This window comes from Nansenia antarctica (genome assembly GCF_963989245.1).
Source record: "Nansenia antarctica genome assembly, chromosome: 17".
Classification (NCBI taxonomy): domain Eukaryota; kingdom Metazoa; phylum Chordata; class Actinopteri; order Argentiniformes; family Microstomatidae; genus Nansenia; species Nansenia antarctica.
The window spans coordinates 919,470-931,352 of record NC_137687.1 but is presented as its reverse complement, the minus strand read 5'-3'; the positions used below and the strand labels follow the sequence as shown (position 1 = coordinate 931,352).

General features: G+C 53.4%; 1 protein-coding gene across 2 annotated transcripts in view; it reads right to left on the bottom strand.

The window, feature by feature from the left end:
• LOC308172720 (coagulation factor X) overlaps window positions 1-6,498 on the bottom strand; it is an 11,291-nt gene extending 4,793 nt beyond the window's left edge. Inside the window, exons 1-3 of one of the 2 annotated variants that reach the window (XM_080547666.1) lie at window positions 6,438-6,498; window positions 5,863-5,948; window positions 646-809 (exon numbers count right to left, since the gene is read on the bottom strand). In XM_080547666.1, coding sequence (XP_080403792.1) covers window positions 646-809; window positions 5,863-5,929 — 231 coding nt within the window. In that variant the 5' untranslated portion in view covers window positions 5,930-5,948; window positions 6,438-6,498. The other variant, XM_080547667.1, reaches the window with a different exon arrangement.
• Between the last annotated feature and the right edge of the window lie 5,385 nt (window positions 6,499-11,883).

Genomic DNA, 11,883 nt, shown 5'->3' with positions numbered 1-11,883 from the left:
ATTATGATCTTAATCAGCCAACAATACTGTGAGTATTATTTTATTTTTTTAAATATCTTTGCACTCGATCAAATTTCAGGATCCTCCTTTCATGACTTGTCCTAGATATGTGCGTCCTACCACCCCAGTATCCTTACATTTTCAACATCACATCAGGATAAGCTAATATAAAACTATTTTGCAGTTTTTCTGTGTAGGAAGCAGGCCATTGTAAAAAAGGGGGCTTGACCCCCGAGGCGGCTCTTTTAGTAGGTAAAAAGGCACGGCTGTTCTAGTGTTAACAGACTGTTACATTTACATGATACATTTTTGGCATTTAGCAGACGCCTTATTCCAAAGCGACTTACAATAAATACATTTGAATACTAAGCAAGTGAATCATCAATCCACCAGTCGTAGCAGGAAGAGTAATCCAGCTCAGGCCCGGGGCCACTGATAGAAGGAAAAACCTTCTCCTATCACCTTCTTCTAATTTTTTTTTTTTTGGGAGGAACAGAGAAACAGTACAAGGAGGGCAATAGAAGTTTTTAGGGGACACAGTAGAGGGGAAAGCGGGTGTCTTCAGGAGACGCAGTGCTGAGGGGCAGAAGATGTCTCAGGAGGAGCAGTTAAGGTTTAAGGACTGTTAACAGACTGTTGCTGTACCGTCTTCTCCTTGGTCTGGAAGATCTCCGCAGCTTCCTCCTGGGAGCAGGTCTCCTCCAGGCACTCCCGCTCCAGGTTGCCAGGCATGATCTCCTCCAGGAAGAAGTTGGCTCTCGGCCGTCGGACCTTCAGGAGCTGCGCTGCATCGTTGTGCTCCAGGAACACTGAGGACAACAACAGAACACTGAGAACAGCAACAGAATGACAGGGTTCCTTTCCACACCTTCTGATGAAGCATCACATTCAAGCACCTTTCAAGGATTTTGAAGACTCAATTCCTTCAAATTCAAGGACCCAACACGGCATAGTTTGAGACAGAACTAGAGACAGGCTTATCATCTTTCCCCCCCTCTCCTCTGATGAGATTCTTACACTGATCACATCTAAAACACATCTCTATCCTTCCTTTCTTCACCACCGTAGTTTACTCCTCCTTATCAACAGGATCTGTCCCGGCTGCCTTCAAGATAGCTTGAAGAGTCAAGCCTCTCCTCAAGAAACCAACTCTTGACCCGTCTTCTTTTTTTTTTTTTTTGTCAGACCACACAGCTGCCCCAAAAGTATGGACTTGCTCTGCTGCCTGTTATACAGCAGGGAATACGTCATCTAGAAAGTCTTTGTAAATCCAGGAGATGGGTCACAATACCTCCTAGAGGATGTGTGAGGTATTGACGGTACTGTAGTGCCGGAGGAAAAAGGAAAGACGTAGGCAACGTAATGATAACTGTTTAATCAAAACAACAACTTGTACTCTCAGTACAGGACCAGAAAATGGTTACCAAAACTCGTGTATCTAAACAGGAAGGTGCAACGTTAATAATCCTCCCCTCTGCCCCTAGTGCCAGAACTGGTTCCCTCCCACTACACAACCAACAGTAAGAGGAGAACATGAACCCATAATGTAGTCACTACACCAGCCCCCCCAGTGTTCACCTCAATATTGGAAATCCTCACGGCGAGGAGGGCGTATGGCCCGGCCCCTACGATCGTAGGTAAAGTCAGGAGGTGCGGGAGGAGGTGTGACATCGCCCATCACGTCCTCCTGCAGGGAAGGACGGGGGGCAGCGACGACCGGGGGCTCGCGAGCTGCGGGGGGTTGTCGGGGTCGGAGGGGGGAATGGCCAGGGCGCGGCAGGGGAGGTAGGACTGGAGGCCGGCCTCTGCGCGGTGGCAGGGCCAAGTCCAGGGGCAGTTCAAGGTCCAAGTGGGCCGGTTTGAGGCGATCAACGGACACACACTCAGGCCTACCCCCCATGTCAACCATGAAGTTCTTGGCTCCGGCCTCGATGACACGGAAAGGCCCGTCATAAGGAGGACGTAGTGGAGTCCTGTGGCCATCATGACGAATGAAAACGAACCTCGCTGAGTGCAGCTCCGGGGGCACCCTCGAAGTAGGGACACCATGCTGCGTAGTCGGGACCGGGACGAAGATCCTGGCGCTGTCCAGCAGGGAGGCGCGCTGAGCGGCGGCGGACCAGGGCTCCGTTGACTTGGGAATGAAGTCACCGGGGACCCGCAGCGGCTGTCCAAACACCAGCTCAGCGGACGACGACTGGAGGTCCTCCTTAGGCGCTGTCCTGAGCCCCAGCATGACCCACGGCAGCTTGTCAAGCCAGTCGCTGTCCGTGAGGCTGGCTCGAAGGGCGGCCTTCATGGATCGATGGAAACGCTCACAGAGCCCGTTCGCCTGCGGGTGATAGGCGGTTGTGCGGTGGAGCTTGACCCCCAGATTTTCCGCCACCGCTGCCCACAGCTCTGAAGTAAACTGTGAGCCACGGTCAGAGGAGAGATCAGCAGGGGTGCCGTAGCGGGAGACCCACACCGCGATGAACGCCCGGGCCAGGTCGGGGGCTGTCGTTGAGGAGAGCGGAACTGCCTCCGGCCAGCGAGTCGTCCTGTCCACCATGGTAAAGAGATAGGTGTATCCGTGCGAGGGAGGCAGCGGCCCTACCAGGTCCACGTTTACATGATCGAACCTCCGCTCAGGCACAGAGAACTGCTCCAGGGGGGCCTTGACGTGTCGATGCACCTTGGCGCGCTGGCAGGCGATGCACGTGTCAACCCAGGCCCTCACATCCCTCTTGAGCCCATGCCAGACGAATTTCTCTGACACCAGCCGTGAGGACGGTTTCCTACCAGGGTGAGACAAGCCGTGTATCGCCTCGAAGGCGGGGCGCCTCCAGTTGGCGGGGACCACCGGTCGTGGCTGACCCATGGAGACGTCGCACAGGAGCGTGGCCCCTGCGTCACCGAAAACCACCTCTTCTAGGCGCAGTCCTGTGTCCGACAACTTGAGAGCCTGGACGGCGGGGTCGGCGGCCTGGTCTGCAGCCATGCGCGCGTAGTCCAAACCCAGTTGGACCGCACCAACCACCGCCCTGGAGAGACAATCCGCGACCTGGTTGGACTTCCCAGCAACGTGCTGGATGTCTGTGGTGAACTCGGATATGTAGGCGAGCTGGCGCTGTTGGCGGTCGGACCACGGCTCCGCCACCTTGGACATGGCGTGCGTGAGTGGCTTGTGGTCCACGTAGGCCGTAAACTCGCGGCCCTCCAGTAAAAAACGGAAGTGTCTGACAGCAAGCCACAGCCCGAGGAGCTCCCTGTCGAATGTGCTGTACCTTTGCTCTCTGGGAGACAGCTGGCGGCTGAAGAATGCAAGAGGCTGCCAGGCGTCCCCAACCCACTGTTCGTACACCGCTCCCACAGCAAAGTCAGAGGCGTCCGTGGTGAGAGCAGTGGGTGCCGAGGGCGAGGGGTGGGCCAACATGGCAGCGCGGGCCAGGGCCGCCTTGGTGTCCTGAAAGGCTTTGACACGCTCCGCCGTCCAGTCCACCGGCTGCTTCAGAGTCTTGCCCTTCTGGGCATCGTACAGAGGCCGCAGGATGTGAGCGATGTGGTGGAGGAAGCGATAGTAGAAGGTTACCATCCCGATGAACCCCTTGAGCTCGCTGATTGTGCTGGGGCGCGGGAAAGCAGCGACAGCTTCTACCTTCGAGGGGAGGGGGGTCACCCCCTCTGCGGAGACCCGGTGCCCGAGAAAGTCGATGGCGTTCCGTCCGAACTCACACTTCGCCGGATTGACAATCAGCCCATGTTGGCTGAGCCGTGTGAAAAGGGCCCGGAGGTGGGACAGGTGCTCCTCCTCCGTGGTGCTTGCGACGAGGATGTCATCCAAGTAGACGAAGAGGAATGGTAGGTCCCGGAGCACCGAGTGCATGAGGCGTTGGAAGGTCTGCGCCGCGTTCTTCAGGCCGAACGGCATCCGCAGAAACTCGAAGAGCCCAAATGGCGTGATTACGGCCGTCTTAGGGACGTCCTCGGGGTGCACCGGCACCTGATGGTACCCCCGTACCAGGTCCACTTTGGAGAAGAAGCGTTTGCCTGCCAGGTTCGCTGAAAAGTCCTGGACATGTGGGACCGGGTAGCGGTCAGGCTTGGACGCGTCGTTGAGGCGGCGGTAGTCCCCACATGGGCGCCACCCGCCGTCTGACTTAGGGACGATGTGCAGGGGAGACGCCCAGGGGCTGCTCGAGCGCCGAACGATGCCCACCTGCTCCATATGCGCAAACTCCGCCCTGGCGATGGCCAGCTTCTCCGGGTTGAGGCGCCTGGCCCTGGCGTGGAGGGGAGGCCCCTCGGTCTCGATGTGGTGCTCCACTCCGTGTTTCACCGTGGGCGCGGAGAAGGTGGGCTTGGTAAGGTCGGGGAATTCGGCGAGCAGCCGAAGGTACTGGTCACTTTCGGCGAGCGTATTGGACCACCCGCTGTAGACCGCCTCCCCCTGCGTACAGGCGAATGAAGCGAAAGTCTGTGAGTTGACCAGGCGCCTGTTCCCCACGTCCACCAACAGGTTGTGGGCGCACAGAAAATCCGCACCAAGGAGGGGAAATGTGACAGCCGCTATGACAAAATCCCACGAAAAACATTGCCCTCCGAAGCACACGTCCACCGCCCTAGTGCCGTAAGAGCAGATAGGTGTGCCGTCCGCGCCTGCCAACTGCGGACCACGCTCCTCCTTCGCCATATCCGATCTCTCTGCCGGAATGATGCTCCACTGGGCACCTGTGTCACAAAGGAAACTGCGACCAGAGGCGGTGTCTTGTATGAAGAGCAGCCTGTTGGTGACGCCAGCGCTCAGGGCCACTACTGAGCGCCGGCCCCGCCGTTTCCCGTCGGTCCGAAGGTGCAGGGTGAGCGGCACCGTTTGGCCTTGGCGCCAAAAGTGGCGTGGTAGAAACAATGGCCCGCAGCGTTACCCTGCTGGCCAGAAGGTCTGGCGTCATCCTTCGCTCTCCTGCGACGGTCGGGTGGCGGGGCGGCCGCGGGAGCGAGCAGGTCGGGGGACCGTTGAGGCATGGCCAAGACGAACCGGTCCGCCTCCCTGGCCAGGGCGCGGGGCTCCATGATGGCGGTGTTGGCCAGCGCCATCCTAACTTGAGCTGGCAATGTGCGCATGAACAGCTCTGTGAAGAGGATCATGGGGTCTTCTGTACCGAGCAGGTTTAGCATCCTCTCCATGCTCGCAGAAGGCCTCTCGTCACCCAAGTCCGACATGGCAAATAGGCGACGCACCCTCTCCGCAGTGGACAGTTCAAATGTCTCTAGAAGCAGGGCCTTGAGGCGCTCATATTTGTTCGTCGTCGGGGGAGCAGACAAAAAACCTACCACTCGAGCTGCGGTGGAGCTGCCCAACATTGCCACAGCATGGTTGTACCGGTCGTCGTCGTCATCGATGTCACTTTTATTGAAATGTGCCTCTACAATAGCAAACCATGCAGCAGGCGTTGAGTCCCAGAATTCTGGTAGCTTGAGAGTGGGAGTGTGCGCACCACGCGTTACCCTGACAGGGGATGGTGACGGCTGCCGCTGGTTTGAACGTCTTCCTCGCCCGGACATTTTGCAGGATTGTAATGTTCGTCGCTGGTTTTTGTACACAATTACGTTAACAAAAATCCACGTCGGGTCACCAGTGTAGTGCCGGAGGAAAAAGGAAAGACGTAGGCAACGTAATGATAACTGTTTAATCAAAACAACAACTTGTACTCTCAGTACAGGACCAGAAAATGGTTACCAAAACTCGTGTATCTAAACAGGAAGGTGCAACGTTAATAATCCTCCCCTCTGCCCCTAGTGCCAGAACTGGTTCCCTCCCACTACACAACCAACAGTAAGAGGAGAACATGAACCCATAATGTAGTCACTACACCACCTTACCTTTTGATTCCAGCAGTGTCCAAACAGAGGCCAGGAGGAACACAGTTCGGAGCCAGATCTGCGACATCCCTCCACTCTGCCGTTCTCTGAGTGGACATACATTCACACAAATCACCACAACGCATTGATGTACGGAGCCCCCCTGGGGTCACATGGTAGAAAAAAATGATTTGATGTGTGAATCCGTTCCCTTGGTTTAGTAATTCGTTCCCTCGGTTTAGTAATTCGTTAGGGTTAGAATCCTTGCGATCGTTCTGGCTCGTAGGGCCTAAAACCCTAACCCTAACCCTTACGAATAACTAAACCGAGGGAACGGATTCACACATCAAATATGTTCTTTCTACCATGTGACCCCAGGGGGGCTCCGTAGAAATGAACTGTAAGCCAGAGGACCTCCCTAGATCATTATTCAAATCTCCCCCAATATAATTCAGATTGTAAAAGTTGTTTAAAAACAAACCAATTGTTTTCGCACCCGCAATCACTGTGATAGATCTACTACTTTACACATAGGACCCAGGAACACACTTTGGCTTCTCCACAACTACTTCTTTAGCAGTGAAATGAAAACCTACCTTTGTCCACGTTGGACGTCTGCTGAAATGGAGGACTTGCACCGGAGCTCTGCTATTGATCTTTAACTAGATTCTAAATATTGACTCACCTCAGAAGGGCCAGCGTAGCGTTCATGTCGACAAACAGTATTTCATGTTGGCCAAAGAGTAATGTAACTGTTTAATCCTATGCCTCAGATAAAAAGGTACTTCTGTTGAGCAAGATTACTGATTTGGGAGCTATAAAGATGTAAATAAGAGACAACTGTTAAACTGCCACCATGCCAAAACATGACCTGGACACAATGCTGTAAAACATTGCGGTCTTGAATGCAATCCTGGGGTGTATTCACTGACATTAAACATTCTAAAGGTTGTGTAAGGTGTATTTTCACACACACACACACACACACACACACACACACACACACACACACACACACACACACACACACACACACACGGACCTGTGTATAGAAGCTGTAGATATCTGTCTTATCGCACACACACACATTCATAAGACCTGTATAGTTCTGTAGGGCTACGTTCACACTGCAGGTCTTGATGCTCAATTCCGATTTTTTACACAGATCCGATTTTTTTGTTTGGCAGTTCACATTACTTTTAAAATGTGACCTATATTTGACCTAAGGCATTGACATTGACTCCCGTGTGAACATTCCACGGCCCTGAACAGACCCGCATGTGCAGAAGGACAGCGCACTGTTTACAATAATAACAATAATAATACATTAGACTTATATAGCGCTTTTCTAGACACTCAAAGACGCTTTACAAACTGAAAAGATCGAGTAGTAAAATAAAAAGAAACAAAATAAATAAATAAAATATAGTATAGGGGTCTAATTAATTTGTAGATTACTAAATCTAAATCTAAGTGTCTTTATAGGATATAAAGGCGACGTGAAATAAATAAGGTGAGATATATTGTTATTAAGATGTGAGGAGGTTGTTATTAAGATGTGAGGAGGTTGTTATTAAGACGTGAGGAGGTTGTTATTAAGATGTGAGGAGGTTGTTATTAAGATGTGAGGAGGTTGTTATTAAGACGTGAGGAGGTTGTTATTAAGACGTGAGGAGGTTGTTATTAAGACGTGAGGAGGTTGTTATTAAGACGTGAGGAGGTTGTTATTAAGACGTGAGGAGGCTGTTATTAAGTGCAGCTGTGAGCCTAAACACTTACCCCCTCCCTCAGTGGTGGACAGTCAGTGTTGCTTTTGCTTTCTGTTTATTGCTGTTTTGCCCCGATGGAAAGAACGTAAACATCCCTGGGGAGATTTCACATCATGACATCACTTCAATCTTTGGAACGAGACACAGTCTCTTAATGTTATATAACATTTTTTCATAGGTTTTTAGGTTTCTGAGGTAACACACACACACACACACACACACACCACACACACACACACACACACACACACACACACACACCACACACACACACACGCACACACACACACACCACACACACACACACACACACACACACACACACACACCACACACACACACACACACACACACACACACACACACACACACACACCACACACACACACACACACACACCACACACACACACACACACACCACACACACACACACACACACACACCACACCACACACACACACACACACACACACACACACACACACACACACACACACACACACACACACACACACACACACACACACACACACACACACACACACAGTATATTTAAGGTGTAGGGGGGCTCTGTATAAAACATGTTGTCATACGTACACAAATACCGTCAAATAGAAGCAGAGAATCTATACTCTGACCTCATAGTAATTGTTCAAATCCAAACTTCTGCAGTGCAGAGACAAACGAAGAGAACGTTTCCCTGTCCCAGACTGTGCTTACGGAGGGCACTGCATGTCTGGAAACTGAATTACCTTTGAGAGCAAAATTAATGTTTCCCTGCAGTGATGCGGTGCAAACACAACCACTTCCATGTCTTTTAATCTGTTTTTGAATTAATTATTTTCTTTCAACGTCTTTCGAGTAAATTACAAAATGTTAAAATGTTTTACTTTCTCTCCCCCCCTCTCTCTCCCTCCTCTCTCCCCTCTCTCTCTCTCTCTCTCTCTCTCTCTCTCTCTCCCTCCTCTCTCCCCTCTCTCTCTCTCTCCCTCCTCTCTCCCCTCTCTCTCTCCCTCCTCTCTCCCTCCTCTCTCCCCCCTCTCTCTCTCTCCCTCCTCTCTCCCTCCTCTCTCCCTCCTCTCTCCCCTCTCTCTCTCTCTCTCTCTCTCCCTCTCTCTCTCCCTCTCTCTCTCTCCCTCCTCTCTCTCTCTCTCTCTCTCCCCCCTCTCTCTCCCCCCTCTCTCCCGCCTCTCTCCCCCCTCTCTCTCCCCTCTCTCTCCCCCCTCTCTCCCGCCTCTCTCCCCCCTCTCTCCCTCCTCTCTCCCCCCTCTCTCCCGCCTCTCTCCCCTCTCTCTCCCGCCTCTCTCCCGCCTCCCTCTCCCCCCTCTCTCCCCCCTCTCTCTCCCCCCTCTCTCTCCCGCCTCTCTCCCCTCTCTCTCTCCCCCCTCTCTCTCCCGCCTCTCTCCCCCCTCTCCCCCCTCTCTCCCTCCTCTCTCCCCCCTCTCTCTCCCCCCTCTCTCCCGCCTCTCTCCCCCCTTTCTCCCTCCTCTCTCCCCCCTCTCTCCCGCCTCTCTCCCCCCTCTCTCCCGCCTCTCTCCCCTCTCTCTCTCCCCTCTCTCTCCCCCCTCTCTCCCCCCTCTCTCCCCCCTCTCTCCCCTCTCTCTCTCCCCTCTCTAACTAACCGCACACAGCAGGTCAGTGTTAATGGCACTCTTTCGGAACCCAGAACCATAAGCACTGGTGCTCCACAGGGTGTAGTCAGTTCCCCTGTGCTCTTTACTTTATACACAAACGAGTGCAGAAGCACCTACCCTAGCAATCGCATCATAACATTTTCGGATGACACTGCCATCCTTGCTTTAATTAAAAAGGACAGTGACCTAATTGACTATTATTCTGAAATCCAGAGGTTTGTTAAATGGTGTGATGTTAACTGCCTGGTTTTAAATGTTAAGAAGACTGAGGAGATGGTGTTCGACCCCAGAGGTGTTGGGGACCACAGGCCTGTGGTCATCCACAAACAATCCATCTCGCAGGTCGCCTCTTACAAGTATCTTGGGGTTTTCATTGACAACTCACTCACCTGGAGCACTCATGTAGACAGCCTTTGTAGCAGATTACAACAACGACTACACTTCCTACGCCGCCTTAGAGTTCATGGTGTTGACCAAAAATGTATGCTACTCTTCTACCAGTCTGTCTTAGAGAGTCTCATCAGATACGGCATTACATCTTGGTTTGGTAACCTATCTGTACAACTAAAGTCCAAACTGGTCCGACTGATACAGACTGCATGGAAGATCCTAGGGGTGAAAGACCACTCATCCCTGCAGTCTATTTTTGAACAGGCTACTCTCAGACAGGCTAATAGAATTCTCATGAATCCCTCCCATGTCCTACATGCAGAGTATGAACTGCTGCCCTCTGGGAGGAGGTTCAGAGTCCCCCGCGCTAGATTAAATAGATTTAAAAATTATGTTATTCCTGTTTCTGTTAAACTTTTAAACTGCACCAGATGAATGTGAACATATCTTGCTTATCGTTTTATTTCCACTCTTGTCTTAATCAAGGCTGCCTTCTGTTTGTGTGTTAACATTCTGTATTGTCTGTTGCTCTTTGTTGGCTGCTGTGGGGTGCAAGCCCAATACACATTTCCCGGTGATGGGACAATAAAGTGACTTTTGACTTTTGACTTTGACTCTCTCTCCCCTCTCTCTCCCGCCTCTCTCTCCCCCCTCTCTCTCCCCTCTCTCCCCCCTCTCTCTCCCCTCTCTCTCCTGCCTCTCTCCCCCCTCTCTCTCCCCTCTCTCTCCTGCCTCTCTCCCGCCTCTCTCTCCCCCCTCTCTCTCCCCTCTCTCTCCTGCTTCTCTCCCCCCTCTCTCCCCCCTCTCTCCTCCCTCTCTCCCGCCTCTCTCCCCTCTCTCCTGCCTCTCTCCCCCCTCTCTCTCCCCTCTCTCTCCCGCCTCTCTCCCCCTTCTCTCTCCCCTCTCTCTCCCACCTCTCTCTCCCCCCTCTCTCTCCCCTCTCTCTCCTGCCTCTCTCCCCCCTCTCTCCCCCCTCTCTCTCCTGCCTCTCTCTCCCCTCTCTCTCCCGCCTCTCTCTCCCCCCTCTCTCTCCCCTCTCTCTCCCGCCTCTCTCTCCCCCCTCTCTCTCCCCTCTCTCTCCTGCCTCTCTCCCCCCTCTCTCCCCCCTCTCTCTCCCGCCTCTCTCTCCCCCCTCTCTCTCCCCTCTCTCTCCTGCCTCTCTCCCCTCTCTCTCCTGCCTCTCTCCCCCCTCTCTCCCCTCTCTCTCCTGCCTCTCTCCCCTCTCTCTCCTGCCTCTCTCCCCCCTCTCTCCCCTCTCTCTCCTGCCTCTCTCCCCCCTCTCTCCCCCTCTCTCTCCCGCCTCTCTCTCCCCCCTCTCTCTCCCCTCTCTCTCCTGCCTCTCTCCCCTCTCTCTCCTGCCTCTCTCCCCTCTCTCTCCTGCCTCTCTCCCCTCTCTCTCCTGCCTCTCCCCCCTCTCTCTCCCGCCTCTCTCTCCTGCCTCTCTCTCCCCTCTCTCCCCCCTCTCTCTCCCCCCTCTCTCTCCCGCCTCTCTCCCGCCTCTCTCTCCCGCCTCTCTCTCCTCCCTTCCAGATTGTTCCCGTCCCACCTGAGGCACGCGTCTGTCCTATAGGAGCTCCTCCCATCCCTTCCCCTTACGACCTGAGGTTCCTGAGGACGACTCACGCCTGTCTGCAGGTGACCCAGACCCAGCCACCCCCGGGTGGAACGCTGGTTCCTCTCAAGGTGATCAACGGCTCCGACGGCAAAGTCGTTGAGTTGCTCCTCAAGAGCGCCGACACCATCGGCAAACTGAAGAAGCAGTTCCTCCAGAAGAGGCCCGACCTGCAGGGAAGCCTGCACCTCGCCTACAACGGCAAGCCCGCTTTGGATCACCAGAGCCTGGGGGAGCTGGGGGTGAAGCCCGGGGCCTTCCTCGTCACCTTCCAGAGGTGCAGCGGAGGGTAGAGACCCCCCATGTGTGTGATGGGTAGAGACAGAGAGGGGGAGGGATGATGATGGGTGATTGCAGAACAATTGAAGAAACAAACAAATATTTGTTGTGCCTAATCTGTCAATAATGGTGTGTATGTTGTTTCATATGTGCCATAATTATGCCCCAATGGTGACAAACTGAGTTTCGAGTTCGATTTTAGGAGTAGCAACTAGTTAGTATCTAAAGACACCCACCCACCCACACACACTATATTGTCTGTCTAGTGTAATAGGAAGGTGTTGTTGGGGGACCAACCTTAGCCAGACAACACCACCTTGGGAATTACACCCAATGAAATAATATACAGGGGGATA